The sequence below is a fragment of the Lagenorhynchus albirostris genome, chromosome 1 (assembly GCF_949774975.1).
Source record: "Lagenorhynchus albirostris chromosome 1, mLagAlb1.1, whole genome shotgun sequence".
Taxonomy (NCBI): Eukaryota; Metazoa; Chordata; class Mammalia; order Artiodactyla; family Delphinidae; genus Lagenorhynchus; species Lagenorhynchus albirostris.
This window is the reverse complement of record NC_083095.1, coordinates 182,502,701-182,524,942: the sequence shown is the minus strand read 5'-3', so window position 1 is coordinate 182,524,942 and position 22,242 is coordinate 182,502,701. Positions and strand designations below refer to the sequence as shown.

At 39.4% G+C, this 22,242-nt stretch overlaps 1 protein-coding gene across 1 annotated transcript in view; it reads right to left on the bottom strand.

Annotated features, from left to right (window-relative positions):
* MYO3A (myosin IIIA) overlaps nt 1–22,242 on the bottom strand; it is a 184,739-nt gene that overhangs the window by 30,075 nt on the left and 132,422 nt on the right. The window contains exons 24-31 of the mRNA XM_060164931.1: nt 19,279–19,358; nt 18,756–18,833; nt 15,997–16,202; nt 9,910–10,021; nt 6,967–7,129; nt 5,243–5,366; nt 2,416–3,328; nt 518–662 (exon numbers count right to left, since the gene is read on the bottom strand). Coding sequence (XP_060020914.1) covers nt 518–662; nt 2,416–3,328; nt 5,243–5,366; nt 6,967–7,129; nt 9,910–10,021; nt 15,997–16,202; nt 18,756–18,833; nt 19,279–19,358 — 1,821 coding nt within the window. The remainder of the gene's footprint in view (nt 1–517; nt 663–2,415; nt 3,329–5,242; nt 5,367–6,966; nt 7,130–9,909; nt 10,022–15,996; nt 16,203–18,755; nt 18,834–19,278; nt 19,359–22,242) is intronic.

The following is a 22,242-nucleotide window of genomic DNA, read 5'->3' as shown; positions in this document are numbered from 1 at the left end:
CCTTTCTACTCCCTTTTGGCGACATATGCCAAGTTCTAGTTAAAGTGTATATAAAGGGAAAAAAGAAAAGAAAAAGAGAAGAAGAGGAGCGCTTTCCTGATGGCACAGTGGTTGAGAGTCCGCCTGCCGATGCAGGGCACACGGGTTCGTGCCCCGGTCCGGGAAGATCCCACATGCCGCGGAGCGGCTGGGCCCGTGGGCCATGGCCGCTGAGCCTGCGCGTCCGGAGCCTGTGCTCCGCCACGGGAGAGGCCACACAGTGAGAGGCCCGCGTACCACAAAAAAAAAAAGAAAAGAAAAGAAGAGGAGAATGAAATCAAAAAAGGTAGGGGGTATGTGGAATACTCTGGAAAAGTGTGTATCTACTTATAAAAAATGAAATAAAATGAAGGCTCTTGCCAAGACAGTTAAAACATTGTCACCTCAAATCTGCTACAGAATAAAGGTGGACAACTAATAAACAACGTATCTGGCTTTGCCTGTCCCTTCGGGAAGTTCCAACTCTACCCATCTTTACCTGAGATGCACTGCTGAGAAGAAACTCGTCTAGTAATTGGCTTGTAAGGATAGACACCCAGATAAAGAGGCTTCAGTTGCTGTGACAAAATCATTTCATTCAGTTTTTTCTGCAGAATGAAATATTCTTCAGATAGCTTTGTTATCTAAAAAGAAGGTCACACAGCAGATTAGATCAAGGAAGAGAATTCAGTGAGCTCCAAGGTACACCGGGGTCTGGTCAATTCCTGAACCGCTCCCCCTGGGGCTCCCATGTACTTCTTCTCCAGGACTCACCCTGACCCCGTACCAAGGTCGGATAAAGTCCTCACTTGAAAAAAACCTCCCCCTTTGCGCTACTTGCCCATCTCACAAACTGTCCAACATATGACCCTCCAGAAGCACTCTCTCCTGATAACTCCTTCCCAGGGTCCCTAAGATCTGGCTTCCATCCTTAGCATTCTGCCGCCGTGGCTCTTCTGCTTTTATCCTGAGGAGCCCCTCTGCTGACTGGGACTGTGTTGACCTCCCTCCTTTCCTGTCCAGGCTTCTTCGCCTGACTTCAGCGCTACCCTCTCTCTCCTGGTTCCTCTTTCCATCCTGGCCCCTCTGCCTCTACCTTGTCTGTTAACACGGCTGCCCTGCTAGGTTGAAGGTGGGGCTCCTGCTCTTCTGTCCCTAGTTCTGCTCCCGGGGAGTACCGAATCCACTCCCACGGTGGTTTTGCCAGCTGTAGGTGGATGCCAGGCGATTCTGCATCTCCTGAATGTGGCAGTTGCTTGGCAGGTCAGGGTCCTAATCTCTGCTTTGGTCTTTAGAGTGAGCAGATTTATCACAAGGAAGGGAAGGACCGCCTGTATATCAAACTCAATATTTCCATGTGCTTAAAAAAAAAGTAGAACAGGAAGGGACTAAATAAAACAATGGCAGATCTATGACCAGCTAGGGGTTGGAGATGTTTGGGCCACACTCATAACATTCAGGGGGTGTCCAAGGGCAGTTATTGTGTTTCTTGCAGGCTTAGCCACCGTCAGACAAAAGGCAGAGTTTAGAGACTCAGCAGTAATAGGTGATCCTTCTTTGAACCCATTATGACATTTCTTCTATGATTTCATACACTATTGACTACCTGATAGTACATATTCATTTATAATATGCATTTTAGAGGCCACCTAGTGAAAATCCTTCACTTTACACAGGAGAAAATAAGGGTGCTAACACATAAGGTGATTTTCTCAAGGTCAAACACCTAGAAAGAGAGAAAGAGCCAGAGTGGGGCAGGGACAGGGGCCTGTGATCTCTCCATAGCACTAATTTATCAGAGTTCCATGTACACCTGGGAGAAGCCCTAAAGCCGACTGCCCCTTCTAGAAACAGCTGAAACACGCCTACCAATAGCACGAGATATTCTCCAAGAGGGAATTTTCCTTTGTGGCTTTTCTTGATGGTTCCTCATGGCCATGACGGAACATATAGATTGTCATCTTCATTACATATATGCTCAGTAATGCTACCATCTGATTCTGATGCCTAATTATGTCTTCTCAAAATTTGGGGTACAGAAAGCATAGACTTTAGAGGATTTTGAAAACTTTTTTTTTCAGCTATAATGGAAGATCTCAGATACATGGAAATTTGCATTGTCAAATGCCAGCATTTTAGTAGGTTATATAAACCAATGACTAGTCTCCTAACTACATAAGATTTCCATCGCATTTTATACTATTTTTATCATCGAAATTTGTTTACAAAAATTTATGGCTATTCGAATAGCACTGTCCCTGAGATGTTTTATTGAAAAGGTTTGCAGTCTCATAAAAACAGATGAAACAATATATCAGTTATCAATTGTCTGTTTAACTCGGTTATCGTGGAGTTCCCAGAGATCTGTACTAGTAAACAAATTGTTCGTTTACATACCTGTTTTGAAAAAATTGCCAAATCACACGCTTCTTTTTCTGAAATTGCTTTTGAGTCTCTAACGCTCTTCATCCTGATGTTACAGTATTCCTCAAATTTTGCGGGATGGGAATACAAAGTGTGAGTGTTTCTTGCTACTTCTGTCGGTGTTGCAACCGCTTTTTGATTTTTAAAAGAAGACATCCTGTCCTTCCTTAACTGGTGCCCCCTCTTGTAGCCCCGGTATTTGCTCTGAATGAACACCGCTGCTTTGTCTTCTTTTTCCTGGGCTTGCATTGCCGGTTCGATTTGCCTCTCTTGGACCATCCCATGCCTCACAGGGTTCCTCTGATGACTGCATACTGGGGCATTCTGGGTGACCACGGACGTCTTCTTTTCTTTTTCCTTGCTATTTGCATCTTGGCAAACCGACCTGTGGCTAAGACTAGGTTCTAAAGTTTTTTTAAAAGAAGGCTGCTTAGGAGCTGAGGTCTCCTGCGCTAACCAAAATCCTGGGTAGCTTGGCCTTTCTGATATGGCCTTCCTTTCTAGATATGCTGCTTTTGAGTCTTCGAAATTCCTTTCCTCTGTGTAGCACTGATAATAATTCTGGACCACAGTGTCCTCCTTTTCCATTTTCCTTATCTTACTATTTTCTTCCAAGTCTTTCATATACTTCTTATTGGTGTTTACTTCTGCCCAAGGGTCCCCCACCAGATACAATTCTTGCTTAGCCTCTTCCTCATATACATTGTTCATTTTTTTCGGGGTCTGATATCCTCTGTTGTTACTTTCCATAGCATTCGTGGATTCCCCCTCAGCTTTGAAAGTAGAAGTCTTCACTACAGATGTATTCCCCTTGTTATTTGGAGCTGGAATGACTGTTTCATTAGTAGAGACTGCATTCTCTGTCTGTTTCTTCACAAAGGATTCCCTGTGTAAAATATATTGCATCGGAATATATGATACTAAACTAGAGTTTATTACCTTGTTTGGCAATAGCACATGTTACATTATGTTGGGAGCAAAGCAAAAGGGACAAAAAAGCTCAAAATAAAGACTTATCAAGTCACAATAATTGAGTATTTCCCCCGAAATGTCCTCTCTAGTGACAACTGTGATGGCTACTCAAATAATGAGAAAACTAGCTTCAAATTAGGGTGAGAAATATCCTAGCATAATTTCACTTACTGAGGTATCAAAATCCTAGGAATTTAATCACTTCAAGATATCTCCTTTTCCAAGAAATTATCTTTTTTGCTTCGTTCAGGATTGTATTTCTTCCAAAAGTAGCAGAGGGTACAGAGTAGTGGGAAAAGATGATTATAGTACATTTATTACATTAAGAAGACAAGGAAAAAAAACACATTTTCCTCTTTCATAATTTTCTGTGATAGCCATCAATTGTTAGTATTTGTCACAATTCTGAAAGATTTGAGAAGAGCTAAAATAATAAAAAGCTAGAAGGTGATGTAGGAACAAACATAATGTTGGGTGTTCAGTTAGTGAGGGCATACATTTAAAAATACGCTCATTGAGTCCCTAGATTATTAAAACATATTGTAGCTCAGCAGAAACCTTTGAATCTCTTGGTAGCCTTTTGTTTCTTTAAGAAGTCATTTTGCTTTTTAGAGCCAAGAAAAACGTTGGTTACTTAATTTTACATTTTATTAAAGTGTCATGTTCTCTTGTAAACTAGCAATTTTATATACAATGGTGAAAAACCACTGGCTGTTAAATTTGTTTCAGCTTCAAGACATTAAGATTAAATAGGAAATTAAAAAAAAAAGATACGTCCTTTTCCAAACAAAGTACCTACAATAAGGAGATGGGGAAACTATATCTACATTTGAGACCAGTAAGTAGGGTATGTTCACTAGGTTGCATGCTGTACTTTGATAAGCTCTAAGTCTACGGATCACAGAAAATATCTTACAAAATTCAAGAAAAAGCAGTGTCCCTGCTATGGTTCATGATCTTGTTCATGATACGTTGGCCAAAATTTCACAGTTGTTCCTTTATTAATACCCTTTTGAAAGGACAGTTGGAATGATTTCCCCTTAACTTGAAGATAAGATCTTCTTTGAGGAGGGAAGTGTGGTCATCTGAGTGAAATGACAACAAACTCTCCAATAGGATAAAGAACACAAAAGTGGCCACGGGGTGTCGCTGACATTTGAGGCATCACTGTCAGGAACCTGGTTAGGTATGAGACAGACTGTGGACTTTTATTTTTTTAATTTTTATTGGAATATAATTGCTTTACAATGTTGTGTTAGTTTCTACTGTACAGCAAAGTGAATCAGATATATATATATATATATATATATATATATATATATATATATATATATATCTCCCCCCTGGTTTTTTGGATTTCCTTCCCATTTAGGTCACCACAGAGCACTGAGTAGAGTTCCCTGTGCTCTGTGCTATACAGCAGGTTCTCATTAGTTATCTATTTCATACATAGTAGGGCATATATATCAATCCCATTCTCCCAATTCATCCTACCCCTCCTTCCCCCCTTGGTATCCATAAGTTTGTTCTCTACATCTGTGTCTCTATTTCTGCTTTGCAAATAAGTTCATCTGTACCATTTTTCTAGGTTCCACATATAAGCAATATTATATGATACTTGTTTTTTCTTTCTTACTTCACTCTGTCTGACAGTCTCTAGGTCTATCCACGTCTCTGCAAATGGCACTATTTCATTCCTTTATATGGCTAAGAAATATTACATTGTATATGTGTACCACATCTTGTTCATTGTGGACTTTATTTTGTGACTTTCCAGATGTGAAAAATCTATACTGTCAAGATGGTATAAGAATGAACATTATTTTACCTTTTATTTTCAAAGTTTTTCTTGTAGTCAAATTCCTGATCTTGAGTCTGAATGGTTTTTACTGCTGTGTTTTTCGTGTTATCAATTTCTTTCCTTTGTTTCCTGGCTAGATGTCCTCTTGCAGCTGAAACATATAAGGCCCAGAGCAGTGTTAATTATAATAAATAAAAAGCATTACTTCAATGGGTAGAAACAAATGGCTTTTTACCATCAGTGCCAAAGAGGAAAATGAAATTAAAGATTCCAAATAGAACAGGTTCGAAAAAATATGGGACTCATTAAGAAGACTCTTCCAGACGACAAGCTTTAGCAAGAAAATAATTGAAGTAACTTTCGTATTAAGGGGAGTATTAAGATGAAACTAAAATGATAGAGATGAGCTAAGTTGATGAAAAAGACAACGTGTACTCACCATTTGCTTAAAATCTGCTAATGCTTATGTTTCTTTTATTTCTGCCATGTCCAGCTATTCATGGGAGAAAACCCCTATTATCTAAGGATATGGTTTGAACCTTTTGGCCAATTATTCTTGGAGCCAGATATATTTCAGAATTCAGACTTAAACTTTTTAAAAAAAATTTTTAGAAAAGTAATTTGGAACAAATAACATATATTCTGTAAAATTCCCCATGGTAAATCAGCATTCCATAGTCAAACACATGAATGTTTCTCCAGAAAAACATACAATTCTTACCAAGTGGGATGAATAAAGGACTGTGAATATTAGGTCATGTTTCACTTCCAAATGAGTTATGAAAAACCTCTTTTTTCAGTGTTTTATGAAGTTTGGAATTGTGGATAAAGAATTAAATCCCAAATTGCAGGGTTTGCATTTTTGATGTCCCAGTGAGAAGTGAAGGGCTTGAAATTCCAAAAGATGATGATGAGCTCTTACGGACTGACGGATTGGAACTGGACCTTGAACTGAATCTTTTGAATGTCAGTCAGCTACTCTGCCCACCACATCAGTGTTCTTCAGAATGTAGCTTGCAAATAAATAGTGGATCATAAGATCGATTTAGTGGGCCAAATCTAACAACTAGAAATTAAATGGAATAAACCAGAATAGAAAAGTATCAGAATGCAGTGCTTGTAGCATGTGTGTATATCGGGTTACAGAGTAAAATACATTGTTTGTTATGGGTATGTAGTCAAAAGTTTTTGAAAGATATTGTATTAAGCCATGCTGTGTTCTAAATTTAGCTTTTTATAGAAAAATGGAAAGTGAAATCCAAAGTATATTAATACATTTAATAAAAGCTTGTGAAATATGATTATAAATATTATTTCCCTACAGTTAACAGAAAGAAATGGATGCCCTTTAGCAGAGTGAGATTTCATTAAGTTGTCAAAAATTATGGCAAGTGTAACCTTTGGAATAAAGTAGGGAAAATGTTACTGCCCAATGGGTTATAATAATATGATTCTTGAGATCTACAATTAATTCAGTCACTTGCTGTATCTTGCACAATACGTCAATTGTGTTTCATTGTGACAGAAAATTTGAAAATTTTCTTTAAAACAAAACATTTATTCAGATATTAAAAGTGTCAGTCACTACAACAATCATTCAGATTTAGCACAGAGAAAGTATCAAGGTAACAGAGTTTGGAATTAAACACGAAAGCGACATAAGAATTGGAGGTAAGTAAGATTTGATTTCATGCACACATCTGAACACAGCATTATGTTCTGTTACACGGTGAGATGGTCTGAGTGATTACCTGACTGTATTATTATAGCGCTCTCTTTCCTTTTCTTCTGTATTTTTTGGTATCTTCTTGAACCCAAGAATCCTCTGACACAGGCTTGAATCAAAATAAGCTTGTCGATGGCTTCCTTTCGCATTAAATTTAACTGTTCCACATGATAATACTTAAGGAACACCTTAAAGGAATTAAAATAAAACACAAATAAAACTACGGCGTGCAGGCGTGAAACAGTCATGTGCTGTGCTCTGAAGACTAGATTATATTCTAAACATTTTTCGATTTTGGAAATCACTATCTTTTGCTTCTTTGGCTTGGATGTTGCTATCACATTATAGATTTTTACGATTGAAGAAAACCCCTCTTTGAGAAGGAATATAGTTTAACAATCATACTGTTTATTTGCAACAGGTACCTAGGTTTTGTTGGATAGGCCAATATGAGTGGAGAATACCAAGCTCTTTTATTAAAGTTTTAGCATCAGATACTCTGGACAAAGCTAATTTTTTATGCTTTTTGAAAGAAGAGATAATTAAACTTCCCAAACTTAAAAATCTTACAAATCTATTTGTAAGAGAGAGGACAATTATAGTTAGAGGAGTTCATTCACCAAATGTTTACTGAGACCTATTCTATGTACTTATGTGCTGGAACACAAAGGTGAACAAACCAGGGGCACTGCCCTGCAGGGGCTCACAGTGTTGTCAGTGGAGAGAGTAAGGCAGAGAGAGGGTTCCATGCAGAATGAACAACCTTCTCACCGGACCCAGCAGCCACTGTGAAGATAGGAGGGCTGGTTTTTGATGATTCTAAAATCAAAATGAATCGGAGCAACAGGGGAGCCTGAAGGCTCGGAGCTGTTCTCAACTAAGAGTTTTCAACCACTCCCAGGAAATAGGAAGGTATGTTTTTTTTCCTTTAATGGCTAAATTTACTAATGAAAGTCACCTCAAAGAGAGTTTATTGAATCCACTAAGAAGTCACTTGAATTCAAATTTAAGAGCTGAGTCATGAGACCTGGTAACCCTGACTGTAGAATTCTCTCAGCACTTAGAAGCCTGGCACCAAGGGCCAACAGTTTAGCATTACAGGTTTTGATTGAATTTAGTTTTAATTTCTACAGGACTCCAGATGCTAATATATTTAGTCTATTCTACTGCCGACAATTCATTTAAAATTCAATCTATCTAAAAAGGTCATCATTTTTTTTTGCACAGCATTAGGAATGTTCTTATATTGAACACTTTTATCCATCTTAATGAATTGGAAAAGGTGAAGTGGAAAAATACAAATAGCTTTAAAATGCTGCTTAAATATCATGCAAAACTGGAACTGCAAAGGGCCTTTTTACAAGTTAAAACTCCATTTGAAGTTAGGCATGTGTTTCAGACCATAAATCATGAGATGTCAGCCTGACAAAATTCACTCTTGTGAGAATCTGAAAGAAAATGGTGTGAATAAAAAACATATCTTTGTAATGCTCAGGAATTCCCCTTACTAAATACTAAAGTAAATATGGATTACTGAATATGTGGGACACTCCGTATAAGATAAACACTTTGAAAATTTCCTTAAATTGTTACAGGCCTAACTTTTCTTTTTTTAAACTAATTTTTATTGGAGTATAGTTGATTTACAATGTTGTGTTAGTTTCTGCTATACAGCAAAGTGAATCAGTTATAAGAAAGACAAATATCATATGACATTGTTTATATGTGGAATCTAAAAAAAATGGTACAAACGAACTTATTTACAAAACAGAAATAGAGTCACAGATGTGGAAAACAAACTTATCGTTACCGAGGGGGAAATCGGTGGCGGCAGGGGGGGGATAAATTGGGAGATTGGAACTGACATATACACACTACTGTATATAAAAGAGGTAACTAACAGGCCTAACTGTTCATCTGAACATATGAACATTCTGTCCCACACTTCCCACAGCTAATATAGATTTCTTGGCAAGGGCGGCATGTCAGTCTACATCTGTGGAAGAGCTGAAAGCAGTTACCCTTGAGTGGTCAATCTGAGTACTTCTTTGCCTTAGCTTGATTTTCTTCTCCATCCTCCCCCAGTGATACATTTAGTGCACTCCCAGGACCTGGTCCTGTTTATCTCCTTATCCCCATCTTGTTTGTAATGCTCTGAGGATATCTGAGAAGTAAATGCATCCTTTCTCCAAGAAGCCACCTATCTTACTTCCATATTCGAAACAGGTTATGATTTTGTACTTCATTCTTTAAGGCAGGGGTCCCCAACCCCCAGGAGGAACCGGGCCGCAGAGCAGGAGGGGAGCAGCAGGCGAGCGAGCGGAGCTTCATCTGCCGCTCTCCACCGCTCCCGTTACCGCCTGAGCCATCCTCCTCCCGCCCCCCATCTGCGGAAAAACTGTCTTCCACGAAACAAGTCCCTGGTGCCAAAAACGCTGGGGACCGCTGCTTTAAGGGATTAAATAAGCTAAGCTCTCACAGGCTCTCAGATCTGATACATAAACACACCAATATCCAAACACCTATAGTGTGCGTCTAGTAATAACATTTCACTCCAGATAAATTTCAAGTTTACAACAAAAGCAGATTTGAGAATTAGGAAAATAAAGAAAAACAGAATCCTATTGAAATCATTATGATTCTCGACAGCTTTTTGACTACATTTGGTGCTGATAAAACAGAGAAAATATAAAAGTCTGTTTTCTAGAGTCATCCCTTCCATCTTTTTTTGGATAGCTCTTCAAGATATATTTTTCTTGAATTTCTTAAAAGAAACCTTTACGAGAGCAAAGTGTTTAATTTTGCTGAAGAAGGAAACCGCTATGACTTTATCAATTTTCTTCCCATTTCAAGCTAAAGATTCTATAACATGAAAAGCCATGATATTTTCAATCACTGTAAAATGTAATTCTCAGTACATCCACCATAAGTATGAATTTTTTTCTTGAAAATTATATGAAAACATTACTTTTGTTTTTCCAAGAGCCCAGTTATCAAGACCAGCTTTTTCCAAAATGGTGGCACAGGTGTCAGGGCTCAGTGGAGGTTCTTCACACCACTTGTAACAGAGAACGTGGTACCTTTGAATGGGAGAGAGGGCTGGTTAGTATTTCATAAAAGTTTAACGTCTCAGGAGCCTGGTGGGCTTCTTAGAACAACTGTGCAGTAAACTGAATTCCAGACTGACTACTTGTGTAATTTGAGCATTATTTTTCACTTCAGTGATGCTTTTCAACACAACACTAAAACCCCGTACAAAACTCTGTCGTTCAAAAAAAAATTAACTGGATATTTTTTAGAAAGCAACCTTTCTCTGGTCACTAAAAGCAGAAGGACCACAGTGGCAGAAGCAGAGGGAAAGATGTCATTCATTTTTTTCATCTTCACAAAAACACTGGGAGCTGATCTTCAAATTGGATGAAGGAGTTTAATTCTACACGAACTTCCCGCATTACAGCAACAATTGAGGGGAGGAAGTGAGTAAGGGCTTAATGCAGGAGGGAAATGAGAGAGGAGGAGATACTGCCCATCCGCCTGTGTTCTAGATGTCATCTCTTCCTGCCCCTCCTCCTCTTTTCTTCTGTGTATTTTCAATCCCCTTTCTCTCTCCAGCCTCCTCACACTTAGCTCAAAGCAATCCCCGAGTGCCTCTCCTCTGAAATGCTTCCATATCCCCCACTAGCTTTGTGGACAAACAGAAAGATGGTTTAGGATAACTGTCTCCAGTTCCCTACTTCCCATCACTCCTCCACTCCTGGGATCTCATTTAATCGCATATGATCTTTTAGTGATAAAGCCTTAGCCGGTTGTTTTCCATCCTAATCCTAAGTGTTCCTTCTGTAGTTCTCCGTCTTGAGAGAGTGTCCCTGAGATTCCCAGCCCACCCTGCCCCTCCCCCGTTTCTCCTCCTCCTTTTCAGTCTCCTCGACATGCCTCCTCGACTTGCTGCTTAAATGCTAGGGCTCTACAGTGCTCTGTTTCTTTCTAAGCTCTCTCCACGCGTCACGTCTACATGCACGGCTCTGACTGTTCCCTGTATGTGATGACTGCTCTACATACATCCTCAGCCCTATTTCCATAAACTGGGAACACATTACTTCTGACTGCCTACCCCACATCCCCACCTGCTTATCCCACAGACACTCCAGACTCAGCAAAATGCCTCACCTTTTCCTTCTTATCTCTGTGAATGATGTCACCCCTTCTTAAAGTACTAAAGCTAGAAATCTGCGTGTCATCCTAGATTCTTTCCTATTCTTCACTCGGTGTATCCAACAAGCTTAGAAGCCTCTCTGAAATCCCTTTTTCTCTAGTCCTACTGCCCTTACCTTAAACCACCTCCCGACTGGCTATGTGCGTCTTCACGCCCTCCTCCCCGCTTCCTAGCCGATGTCCACAGCTCTGTCTGAATCATCTTAATAAAATGAAAATCTGATCAAGTCCTTTCCTGACTTGAAAGTGTCCGAGAATTTCCCAAGTTCTAAGCTGGGACGGCAAAAGCAGGTGCTTTCAAAGGCTGGGCAGGCCACGTGACTATGTGAGCTGGGAAGTGTGACAATGCAGGAAATGCAGAGGTCACACCTCCTGAAAGGCAGTCTTTAAAACTGGCCACCACGCATGATGACGAGTCTGCATGCCCCCTCCTGCTCTGTATCCCTGCCCGCCTTGCTAGCCTCACCCTTGGCCATCTTCCACGGACATCTTGAGCTCCAGTCATGAAAGCTATTCACAGTTATGCCAAAGGGCCACATCTGCTCATGGCTCGATGCTTCTGGGTGTGTCATCCTCTGTGCCTGTATGTCCTTCCATCCTCACTCCTTGTTCCCTCAAAGAAGACCTACTCTTTCAATATTCTAGAAACGCTCTTTAACAAATCTTCAGTGAATAGACCACTGGACTAACATTCTATTTCCCTGTGTAAGACACACCGGCTGATGTCCACTGCACACTTGGGGTGCGTGGGCAGCAGCTCTGCCTAGTGTGCCTGGGCGCTTCTGCTCCTACCAGGGGAGCTGTGTTTGCTGCCAAACCTGTTCATTCACTTGGTGAGGAGTTATTCAAATAAATATCAGATAAACTGATGAAACGTGAGTGAGGAAAGCCAGAGGGCTCTTTCTCGAAAAATGCATCAAATGCTTTGGTAAGACCTTCTAAAGAAGTAATTATTCTAAAAAACTATGGCATTAAACGTGGATGAAGCCATTCCAGAAGTTGGAGCAGAATCATAAGAATCAAGGAATATTTAGCCCTGTGATTGTTTCAGGAGTTATCTTTAACTTCTTGCTTCCCCTCAAGAAATACGAATGGAAATCATACATAAGGGATTATGAACAGTTTATGTAAGAAAGAGTCAATAAACTCTGATTAGTGGACATTATTCAAAGAAAAAAATAAGCCTATATCAAAAGATTGAAAAATGAATACATGTTGATGTTCTAATATATATTACTTTTATGATTATCTGCTTTCTCTGAATTTCTACTATAATCTAAGAAGTCTCCCCCTTCTCTCCTCACTCCCCCCCAGCTCTACTTCATGCTCCCAGACCTGCACACTTTTAGTAAAAATATCCACTCTCTTTCATTTGTGTAACAAATACTTATTGAACACCCAGCATGTGCCAGGCACCCTCCTAAGTGCTGGGGACACTGCAGTGAACATGGCAGACCAACACCCTGGCCTCCTGGAGTTTATGTTACATCGTATGATAATGTAGATAATCAGATCCCTGTTCCCACAACTAGTCTGGACTGTGAGTTTCTTAACGTCAGAGGTTCTTTTATGAATCTTTGGGTTAAGATCTGAGTTAACCTTTTGTTCAAGGACTGGAACATAGTGGGTCTGAAATTAAATGCTTGTTGAGTGACTCATGGACTGTCTCTGGGACTTGCTGTGGAAATAAACATTTAGGCACACCAGATGAGCTTATGGAGGAAAGCCCCAGACCTGTGCTTTGTTGTGCCTCGTTTTAAATCCAACATACTGACTCTGCTTTGCTTTTTATGGGTTCGCTTCATGGTGTACATTGTGGTATTTTAGACCACAGCACAGTAGGTTGTAAGTAATTCGGGGAGTTTGAGGCTGAGGCAAAAATAATAATGAAAATAATTATAGCTGCTATGTATTGTCGACATGTGGCTCTATCTACAAACTTCATATATATTACTTCATTTACTGTTTAAAACCACCTATAAAGTAGATATTGATACTATCATCATCATCCTTATTTGCAGATGGGAAGACTGAAGATTGAACGTTACTCAAGTAACGCTGAACAAAGTCACACATTTAGTAAGTGGCAGAATTGGGATTCAAACCTGGGTTTTCTGATTTCAAAGCATGTGTACTTACCTCCTTCACTACACTACTTCCTTCGTTAAGTTCTGTTTGTTTTAGAGCTCTGAAAGCCAAACCATTGTGTATAGGTGCCTGGTGGGAAAATAGAGCCAACTTCAGTGGCTTCTTAGTATAAGGGTTCATTTGAAGTAACTACAGTAAAAACCCAGTGTCTTGTGCAAAGTAAGTTCATGTTATGTGTCTTCCTTAAGGATTATTTCTTTGTCACAAAACAGAAGAGTTTATCTACAACAGAATGGACAAAGGGTCTGATGAATTTTGCATCTTACAAGGAGGGTTAGTCAAAGGCTAAGCCAGACAGAGGAGGGTTATTTAGTCCTATTTGCACCTCCACAGGGCCTTTGCAAATTGTCCTGCCTTCCTAAGAGTCTAGCCAATTCGGATGACAGTTTTCAAATTAGTGACAGAGAAAAGGCTTAGCCTTTTCTTTCTGGAGCTCCCTAGATTCAGAACAGTTATTCACATGTTCTCCATAAGCTTAGTTTTTTCCCCTCTTCATTTATCATGTAGTAATTTGCTATTCTATAATAGCGTGGGACTTGGAAGCATATTTAAAATTTTATTCTCACCTCTGACCTTCCAAATAAGTTACCTTCAAGTACAACATCGTCAAGAAAATCAGCTCAGCTCGTCTACGGGCCATATTGTAAAACCGTAGATAGTTTTGAAACTACTAGTTTAGTCTAGCATTTAAGGCTCTCTCTTTATAACTTTACCTGATCGGTTTGCCCATCTGATCCCATCTTTATAATGTCTGTCACGTCAGTGACACATACTGCTCAGCCAGTCTAATCCAAGTCCCTCTAGTCTTTGGAACACCAACCTGTACACCAAGAAAGCCCCTTCCTGTCTTCTCCATAAACTATGCCCACCATCAGATCCCTGTTTAGCACTCTTTCTTGATATTCTCTCTTATCAGCCTTCTTGGAGGTCATCTTTCTCTTCCCTGAACTCTTACACTATGTACCATCCCTTTGGATCTTGGTATTTATTACCCTGCATTGTTCATTAACCTCTAAGTCTGCAGCTCTGAGAATCCTAACTGGACTGTTAACTCTTGAGGATCAAGCAAGCTTTAAAACTCAGTGTCTTCCACAATACTTAGCACAGTGCCTTGTATATTAAAAAAAGTCACTGAAATTTAAGGGTACTTATATTAAGAATATATTAATGTTACCTATATTGATAGTTAAGCAAGTTAAAGATGAACTCTTCTCCTAAAAAATGAAAAGTATAATAATAAGGTCAAATTTTAATTTGAAATTTGAAACTCAAGAATGTTTGGGTTACCTGCTTTCATGTACAGAATGGAGAATTTACCTACTGGCCAATAAGAAATTCCAGTATTTTTTATTTCTTAAGTTTTGAATATAAAATTGGGTCTGCTCTGTGAGAAGTAAAGTCAATGATTAAATGTTGGCTGTACTTCTGAACTCTAAACCTTGAAGTTTTTAAGTCTGTCTTAAACTACTACAGAAGAGGTACCAATATGAAAGTCACTATATTTTTGTAATTTTGCTCTGTCATGAAAATGTGGTAGGGTTTTCTTTCTATCAAGGCAGTTCAAATGAATACCTTTCTTTCCTTTCCTAGGTCTCTAAAGAAAAAAAATCAAAAATTACCATGAATTGCTGAAAATATGCAAAAAGAATTAGAATTCTCATTTCATTTAGAAAGGGTCTTGGTTACCCCAAGTAAAAGAATGTTTGACACAGACAAGACAATGTTTTGTGGTTTTTTGGTGATTGCACAGTTCATTGTGCAATCACAGAACTTTGTTTTATTCTTAATATTACTTTGTACACTCTTTAAAAAAGGCAGAGAATGTTACCTATGGAGACTTCCTCAAATGCTAGGCTTTACCTGAAAATTGTAATAGACTTCACTTTTGAAAACTGAAACTTCAAGTTTAATGGCTAAATCATCGAATTGATAAGTATCAGAAACATGGGCATTTCAAACATTAAATATATAAGATATTGAGCCTCTATAGCACCACTAGTGTGTCACTTGATCATATACATTTAATACATAACTTAATTCATTTTACATTAATCTCGAACATTGAGAAGGACTCCTAAAACCTAACTGCTTCTGTATGTCTTCTAAATCCCCTTTAGAGACTATCTCACTCGATCCTCGTAACAACTCTATCAGGCAGTCATGAGGAAAATGAGGTTTCCTGGAGGCCAGGGCTTCTCAGCCTTGACACTGTTAATATCTTAGGCTGCATAATTCATTGTTGGGGGCGGGGAGGTTGTCCTGTGCATTTTAGGATGTTTAGCAGCATCTCTGGTCTCCACACACTAGATGCCGTCAGCACCCTGCCCTCCCACCAGTTGTGACAACCGAAAATGTCTCCACACATTAACATGTTTTTTGAGGGTCAAAGTCTCCCCTCATTGGCGATCACTGGTACCGGCCCATGGTCACCCAGCAAGTGGCAGAGCTAAGATGAGAACCGGCTCCCCAGAACAGAATCTCAGGCCCCTCTGTCATCCTGTCTCTGACCTGGGTCTCTCAGCTGACAACAGAAATTTCCAGCCCCAGTTAAGAGTTACCTGCTCTTTCGACACACAATCATTTTCGTGAACAAAATGCCTCCTTTCTAGAACCCCTGCGTGATTCTCTTTCTGTTTCCTATCATTCTTCTCAAGAATTTTTACTGTACATGGAAACTAAAAAGAAGTCCACATACCGCTTTATAAAGTTGGCAAAAAGTATCCGATGTGAGTATCCCTGCCTTCGAATTCTCGCTGTTTCCAGAATGCCTGTGTAGCGAAGCTGGAGCAGGACTTTCTCTTTGTCGTATTTTCTTGCCTGACGTTCATTGTTTGGTTTGATGCAGCGGACAAAGTGAGGTTGGCCGACCACCATTTTAGATAACAAATCCATCAGAGAATACTATAATATGCAACAAAAATAAAATTCCCAGCGTAGCATTCAGAAACTTATGAGCTCGCAGGTCTTTCTTTTAATTATAAGAATAAAATCTGAAAACTGAGAGTTACACAGTAATTCACAATGAGGGATATATGTGTTAATAAATATTTTCTTGATAGTATATTTTTAAAAATACATATTTACTTATAAAAATGTAGAGGCAATAACTAGGAACTTAGCTATGAAAAGGTTGCCTGTGAATTCTTTTTTTTTTTTTTTTTTTTTTCCGGTACGCGGGCCTCTCACCGCTGCGGCCTCTCCCGTTGCGGAGCACAGGCTCCGGACGCACAGGCTCAGCGGCCATGGCTCACGGGCCCAGCCGCTCCGCGGCATGCGGGATCTTCCCGGACCGGGGCACGAACCCGCGTCCCCTGCATCAGCAGGCGGACTCTCAACCACTGCACCACCAGGGAAGCCCTTGCCTGTGAATTCTTAAGGCAACTTTAATTAATAGACGAAATTATTTTTGATATAGCTTGTTTGGAAGTAATTATATCCTCTCAGGGAAACTGGCCAAATTACAAAATTTAGCACACAATCTGGTTTCCTCCTTATATGATTAATTTCCTTGTCTAGTTCTTTTTTTGTAGAAAGTACGAAAGTAAACACTTTAATCCCTCTGAGTATCACCTCCTAGTTTAAAATAAGGACTGAGAAGTTAATGCATTTTACTACGTAAGACACAGTTATAAAAATAAGCAAATCCACTTAAGTATTCTAATCTGCTCTAGTTTGATAATTTTCTAATTTTAGAAATATTTTAACCACATAGATATGAAAACCGTCTTCTGCAGCAATACCGTATTAAAACAGCAGCCAATTGCTGGACAACCAAGTATAACACAGTAGGATAATCATGGTTCAACTAAAATGAAATCCCAACCAACCAGTATGTCAAAGACCGGGATTACGATTGTTGGCAAGGTAACGAGTGTATGAACATAGACAGCTGTTGATGGCTGAATCTCCTTTACTGATGGAAATATAAAGCCTGGGTTACAAAGCCAGTGCAAACCAAATCCTGGAATTGGGCAACTGACAAAGCACTGGGTTTGCACAGCTTCCTCTTGGGCACCGACACTCAGCTGTGAGCTTCTTCAAACAGCTGGGGTCTGCCACTTTGGGGCCCTGTTCATAACATTTATCTGTGAGTCATCATTGCAAACATCTGCCAGACACTAGAGATAGAAAGGTGATAGACGTGTCTGTTGGCATGCTGAGCAAGAGCTCCCTGCAATTTAGGCACTGGTGCTCCTTAGGGACCAAGGCAGAGTATTACATCATGTTCATCCTCCTCTGCAGAGTGAAACATAACTTAAAATATGGTACATACTATACGGAATTGCCTTCTATCCCTTTTCACTGCAGCCCGAGGTGTAAAACGATTTTATGAATGCATGGCTGGAACATACACACACTGTTTGATGTCAACAACAGTGGTATGATAATGGTCTTGGATGACTCACTTAAAGACAAAAATAATCTGGCGTAAATACTTTCAGTCCTTCAGCTGTGCTGCAGCCTGCTGTAAGGTGGATGTACCAGCAGCAAACGAGATATTAAGCATATAAATGCACTACGTGCTACTCAAAGATGTTAAGCACACACTGTCTGCTACGAGCTTAGGACTTGAGAAATATTTAATAAAGCTACCCAGTTATTTTTAAAAGTATTTCATGACTCTGTTAGGGAACTGGATTTATTCACTGAACATGTAGTAAATTTAACCCCATTTCCTCCCCTTCTCCCACATTACATGATATTAATAAATTTCTAAATTTTAGGTGGTACTTTATTCATTTTCATTGGCTGGTTAGTATGATTTTATCAGAGAGATAAACAAGAACTGGAACCAATAATGAAGGCAGGGTCATCTAGAGTTTGTTCTCCAGGGCACAGAGAGAATGAAGTGCTTCTTTTCTTTCCTATCTCTCTCCTATCTTGTCCAAGGAAGAAAGGTCACCTTGGTCCTATGCTAAGGACACAGTGACTCACTTCCTTGGCAAGTTACTGGTATTTCCCTGGTGTCCCTTCTCTTTGTCCCGTGCCTACACCAGTTCTGTTTTTCTTTCGAGGTGTTCAGCTCGTCTAGGTACAGGGAGACGTGGAGTGGAGGTGGATGCTCAACCTTGTCCCATCTGTCCACCTTAAGATCATTCAGGGGTGGGAAGGAGGGCTGATGGTTTTCATACCACTTAATTTCAAACCCTTTTAGGCTTTATTCTAGTGAAAATGTATTTGGTTCTATGGACAAATTGTAACCAAGCTACAGACCGCCATTAAGATTGACCTAGTATACAATAATTTCATCAATAAAATACCAAAGTAAACCAACCCATAGGTTTTTGAGAATGCACTGTAACATATCGTGTATCTAACAGATAGTAAATGAAATACAACACAAATTCTCTTTTGCTAATAGCACTCTGATATTTGTTACTTACTTTTAATCTGTAACTCCCATTTAGAATAAATAACATGCCTAAGCACACACAACATAATTTAATATCTTACTCTAAAATACGAAGCAACTGTTTGTGTTTTCATGTTGGTTGTCTCTCTGGCGTGACGGGCGGCTTCTCCAGTTTCACCCTAAGACCCAGAAAGACAGCGATAGTTCAGCACCTATTGTAATTTATGCTCTACAGGGAGCACGTGGAATTTTCCTTAGTCTATGCCTTCACACACATAAAATAACAAAGTGTTGAATTTTAATTTTAAGGTAATTGTTTTGCCAGTCTCATTGGGATTTTAATCAGTTTTGCCTGGAATGTATCTCTGACCTTAGCTAATACATTTTTAGTTGGTCTTAGAGTAACATTAAAACTAGCTATAAATGAAGAGTTAGGAATATATCAGAAATGCATGATTATCTTAGTGACTAGCGGTAATATGAACGTAAGTATCTGTTTAAGTAGAAAAGAAAGATCAAAGGGAGAAAACGAAGGGAAAGGCTGTTTACTCTTATCATACAAATACTTCCATTGTAAAGGTTAGATTCTTAGACTCAACTGCCATGAAAAATACATTTCCTTACCTTTGTCACGTTGATTGATTTTTCTGAAGTCCTCATTTGATAGTTCATTATGTTTTTAGTTTTAGAATATGGCAGATTACCTATGGGAATGTAGATAAAATTAATACACCTTTTAGAATCCTTAATGGTAGAAGATTTCCTCCATTTACTTCAATGTTAAAATAAGCATTGCTGGCCCTGCAATGTTCATACTCACGTGCTTGGTTAACTAGTTATTGAGACACTTAGAAATAAAATAATATTACTTGAAAATGTATAACAAATTTTAAATTCAGAAAAACACTCCAGCTTAGGGAATAGAAAAAGGAGAGGTAAGTGCTGGATTTCCGTTTAATTGCTACAAGATATGGGGTGATTAGGATAAAGGGAGCAATTTGCTTCTTTGTGTGTGTGTGCTAAATAGCATCTGAGACTTTCTTTAGTGCAAATGTAAGCTTTACAATGGGCCTTAAAAATCATATGGATCATTAATTCACATGAAGTGGTTATAAGCAAATCAAGTGTGGTTGAGGGCAAAGGACGTTTTCAACCTAACATTCAGAAATATATGCCTGGTGCTAGGGCTCTGTAATTGTACACAACCCAAGGCTGTGGAAAATCACAGTGTAGTGAGAAAGATTACGTCCTTCGAAGCCAGGAAGACCTGGGTTTGCATACCAGCCGTAGTGTTTAAATTGTGGATCATCGACTTAGTCTCTGAGTCACAGTGTGAGTCCATAAAACGTGGATAATTACGCCTACCTCACAGGATTCTGATGACAGGTGACGGTGTGTCTAGCCCGTGGTGCCTGGAAATGTCAGTTCTCTTTCACTCGTTGCCCACCTCCCACCAAGCACAGTACACCAACTAACCCACGAGCCAAGAGTTTATCATCCTAGTAGGAATGTTCCAAATATCTCCAGAATTCCGTATCACTTCAGGAAGATTGTTTCTCTTTCATTCTTGCAGGCAATGAGGCTACATATTTTGGCAAATTCCTCACATTTTTTTTGTGGCGGCAGAAGGCTGGCTCAGAGATGAGGGTGCAGGAAGGAGCCCTGCCTGGGGTGCGGCTGGCAGCGCCCTGTTCTGCTCTCATCCCCTTTCCCTCATCACCCCAGGAAAAGTGCTGGGAGGGGGGGTGACTTTTGTGCGGGGCTGAAACTGCATTCGGCACGGTTCCCTCTTGAAATGTGACTCTTGCTGAACAGAGCTGAGTGGACAGAGACAGTAACTGATGACCGTCAGAGGGGCAGCGTCAGGAAGTATGCCTACTGTTCTTTTTCTTTCTTTCTTTTTTTTTTTTAGGATTATCAGGGAAAGTTTTAAAAAAATAATTTAATTGGGAGAAAAAGTGATCATAGACTTGGAGATTTCTTGGAAGCCTGATGAACATACAAAGTGCTAGAAGCACATGAATTAGGACAGACCCTTTGCTTAATAGACATCATTACTTAATATTAAGCAAACATAAAGTAAAATTTTAAGTCTATCTGAAAATCAAACAACTAGAGGGAATTTAAAGATTACTAATTTCCCTTTAACAAAATTTACACACTAACCATAAAATTATTTAACAACAAGATAAAGTGAGAGCCTTTCAAAAACTCATTTATGCATACCAGCAAGAACTAAAATTAGCGTAGATCTTAATTTCAGAGAAATGTATCCTCTTTGCATCTATAGTTGACCTGATGAACGAACCTGTGATAAAACAAACTAGAGATTTGAGCTGCCAGCAATTCTTATGTATTTCCCCCTAATGCTGGCCGAACTATATTTCATATTTGCATGCCAAGGGCCATGGTTATTTTAGAATCTTGCAGAAGCATAATGTAGAAACAACGAACCTGAGCTTTCAAGCCTAATTCTAAGACTTCTCAGCGGGGTAATGTTGAGAAAGCAGCTCAACGTTCCCCAGTCTCAGTGTGTCATCTGTAAAAGCAGTTCCTCCTCAGAGTGTTGTTTTTAATTTATTTATTTTTGGCTGCGTTGGGTCTTTGTCGCTGCACGCGGGCTTTCTCTAGTTACGGTGAGCGGGGGCTACTATTCGTTGCGGTGTGTGGGCTTCTCATTGCGGTGGCTTCTCTTGTTGCGGAGCACAAGCTCTAGGCGTGTGGGCTTCAGTAGTTGTGGCACGCGGGCTCAGTAGCTGTGTTGCACGGGCTTAGTTGCTCTGCAGCATGTGGGATCTTCCTGGACTAGGGCTCGAACCCGTGTCCCCTGCACTGGCAGGCGGATTCTTAACCACTGCGCCACGAGGGAATCCCGAGTGTTGTTTTTAGAAGTAAATGAAAGTACTTAGTACAGTGACTAGCACATTGCAATTTCTAAATAAAGTTATCTATTGTCATTGTTATTATTATTATATGTGTACACATCTAGCTGAATGTAAACCCCAAACACCTTTGATAGCTTTGAGGTTGAGTTACTGAAACACCTTTGACTATAGAGTTCTGCTCTCCTCCCTGGCCAACTAGACACTGTTCTGCTGAAAGTCAGGAGACATGGCATAGTATTGAGAACCTGGTTGCATATTTTATAAGGGTGAAAACATGAAATTAGATGCGTAGATGCTGTTGGCAGATACAAAAAGAGATGGCTATCTTTATGTGAATTCACTTTATTAAGAATATTTATAATATATATCATCTTTTAGAGTTAATATGAGACAAGGGAGAGCCGCATCAATCTGTTTGTGTTAAATGCTCCAAAGTTGGAGCTTTAATACAATTATATTGTTTCTAACATTCAAAGGCTTTCTTTTTTTAAAATTTTTATGGGAGTATAGTTGATTTACGGTAGACAATTGTTAAAGTCAAAACTGAAGACTTTTTTTATGAACAAGATAAAGTAACACAAACTGGATTACCTTCTCACCTAAAACAACTAAAAAGACATACGAAGTCTATGGAACAGTTTTTTTTTTCTTTCCAATTTTTTTACTGTGGTAAAATAGACATAACATAAAATTTAGCATCTGA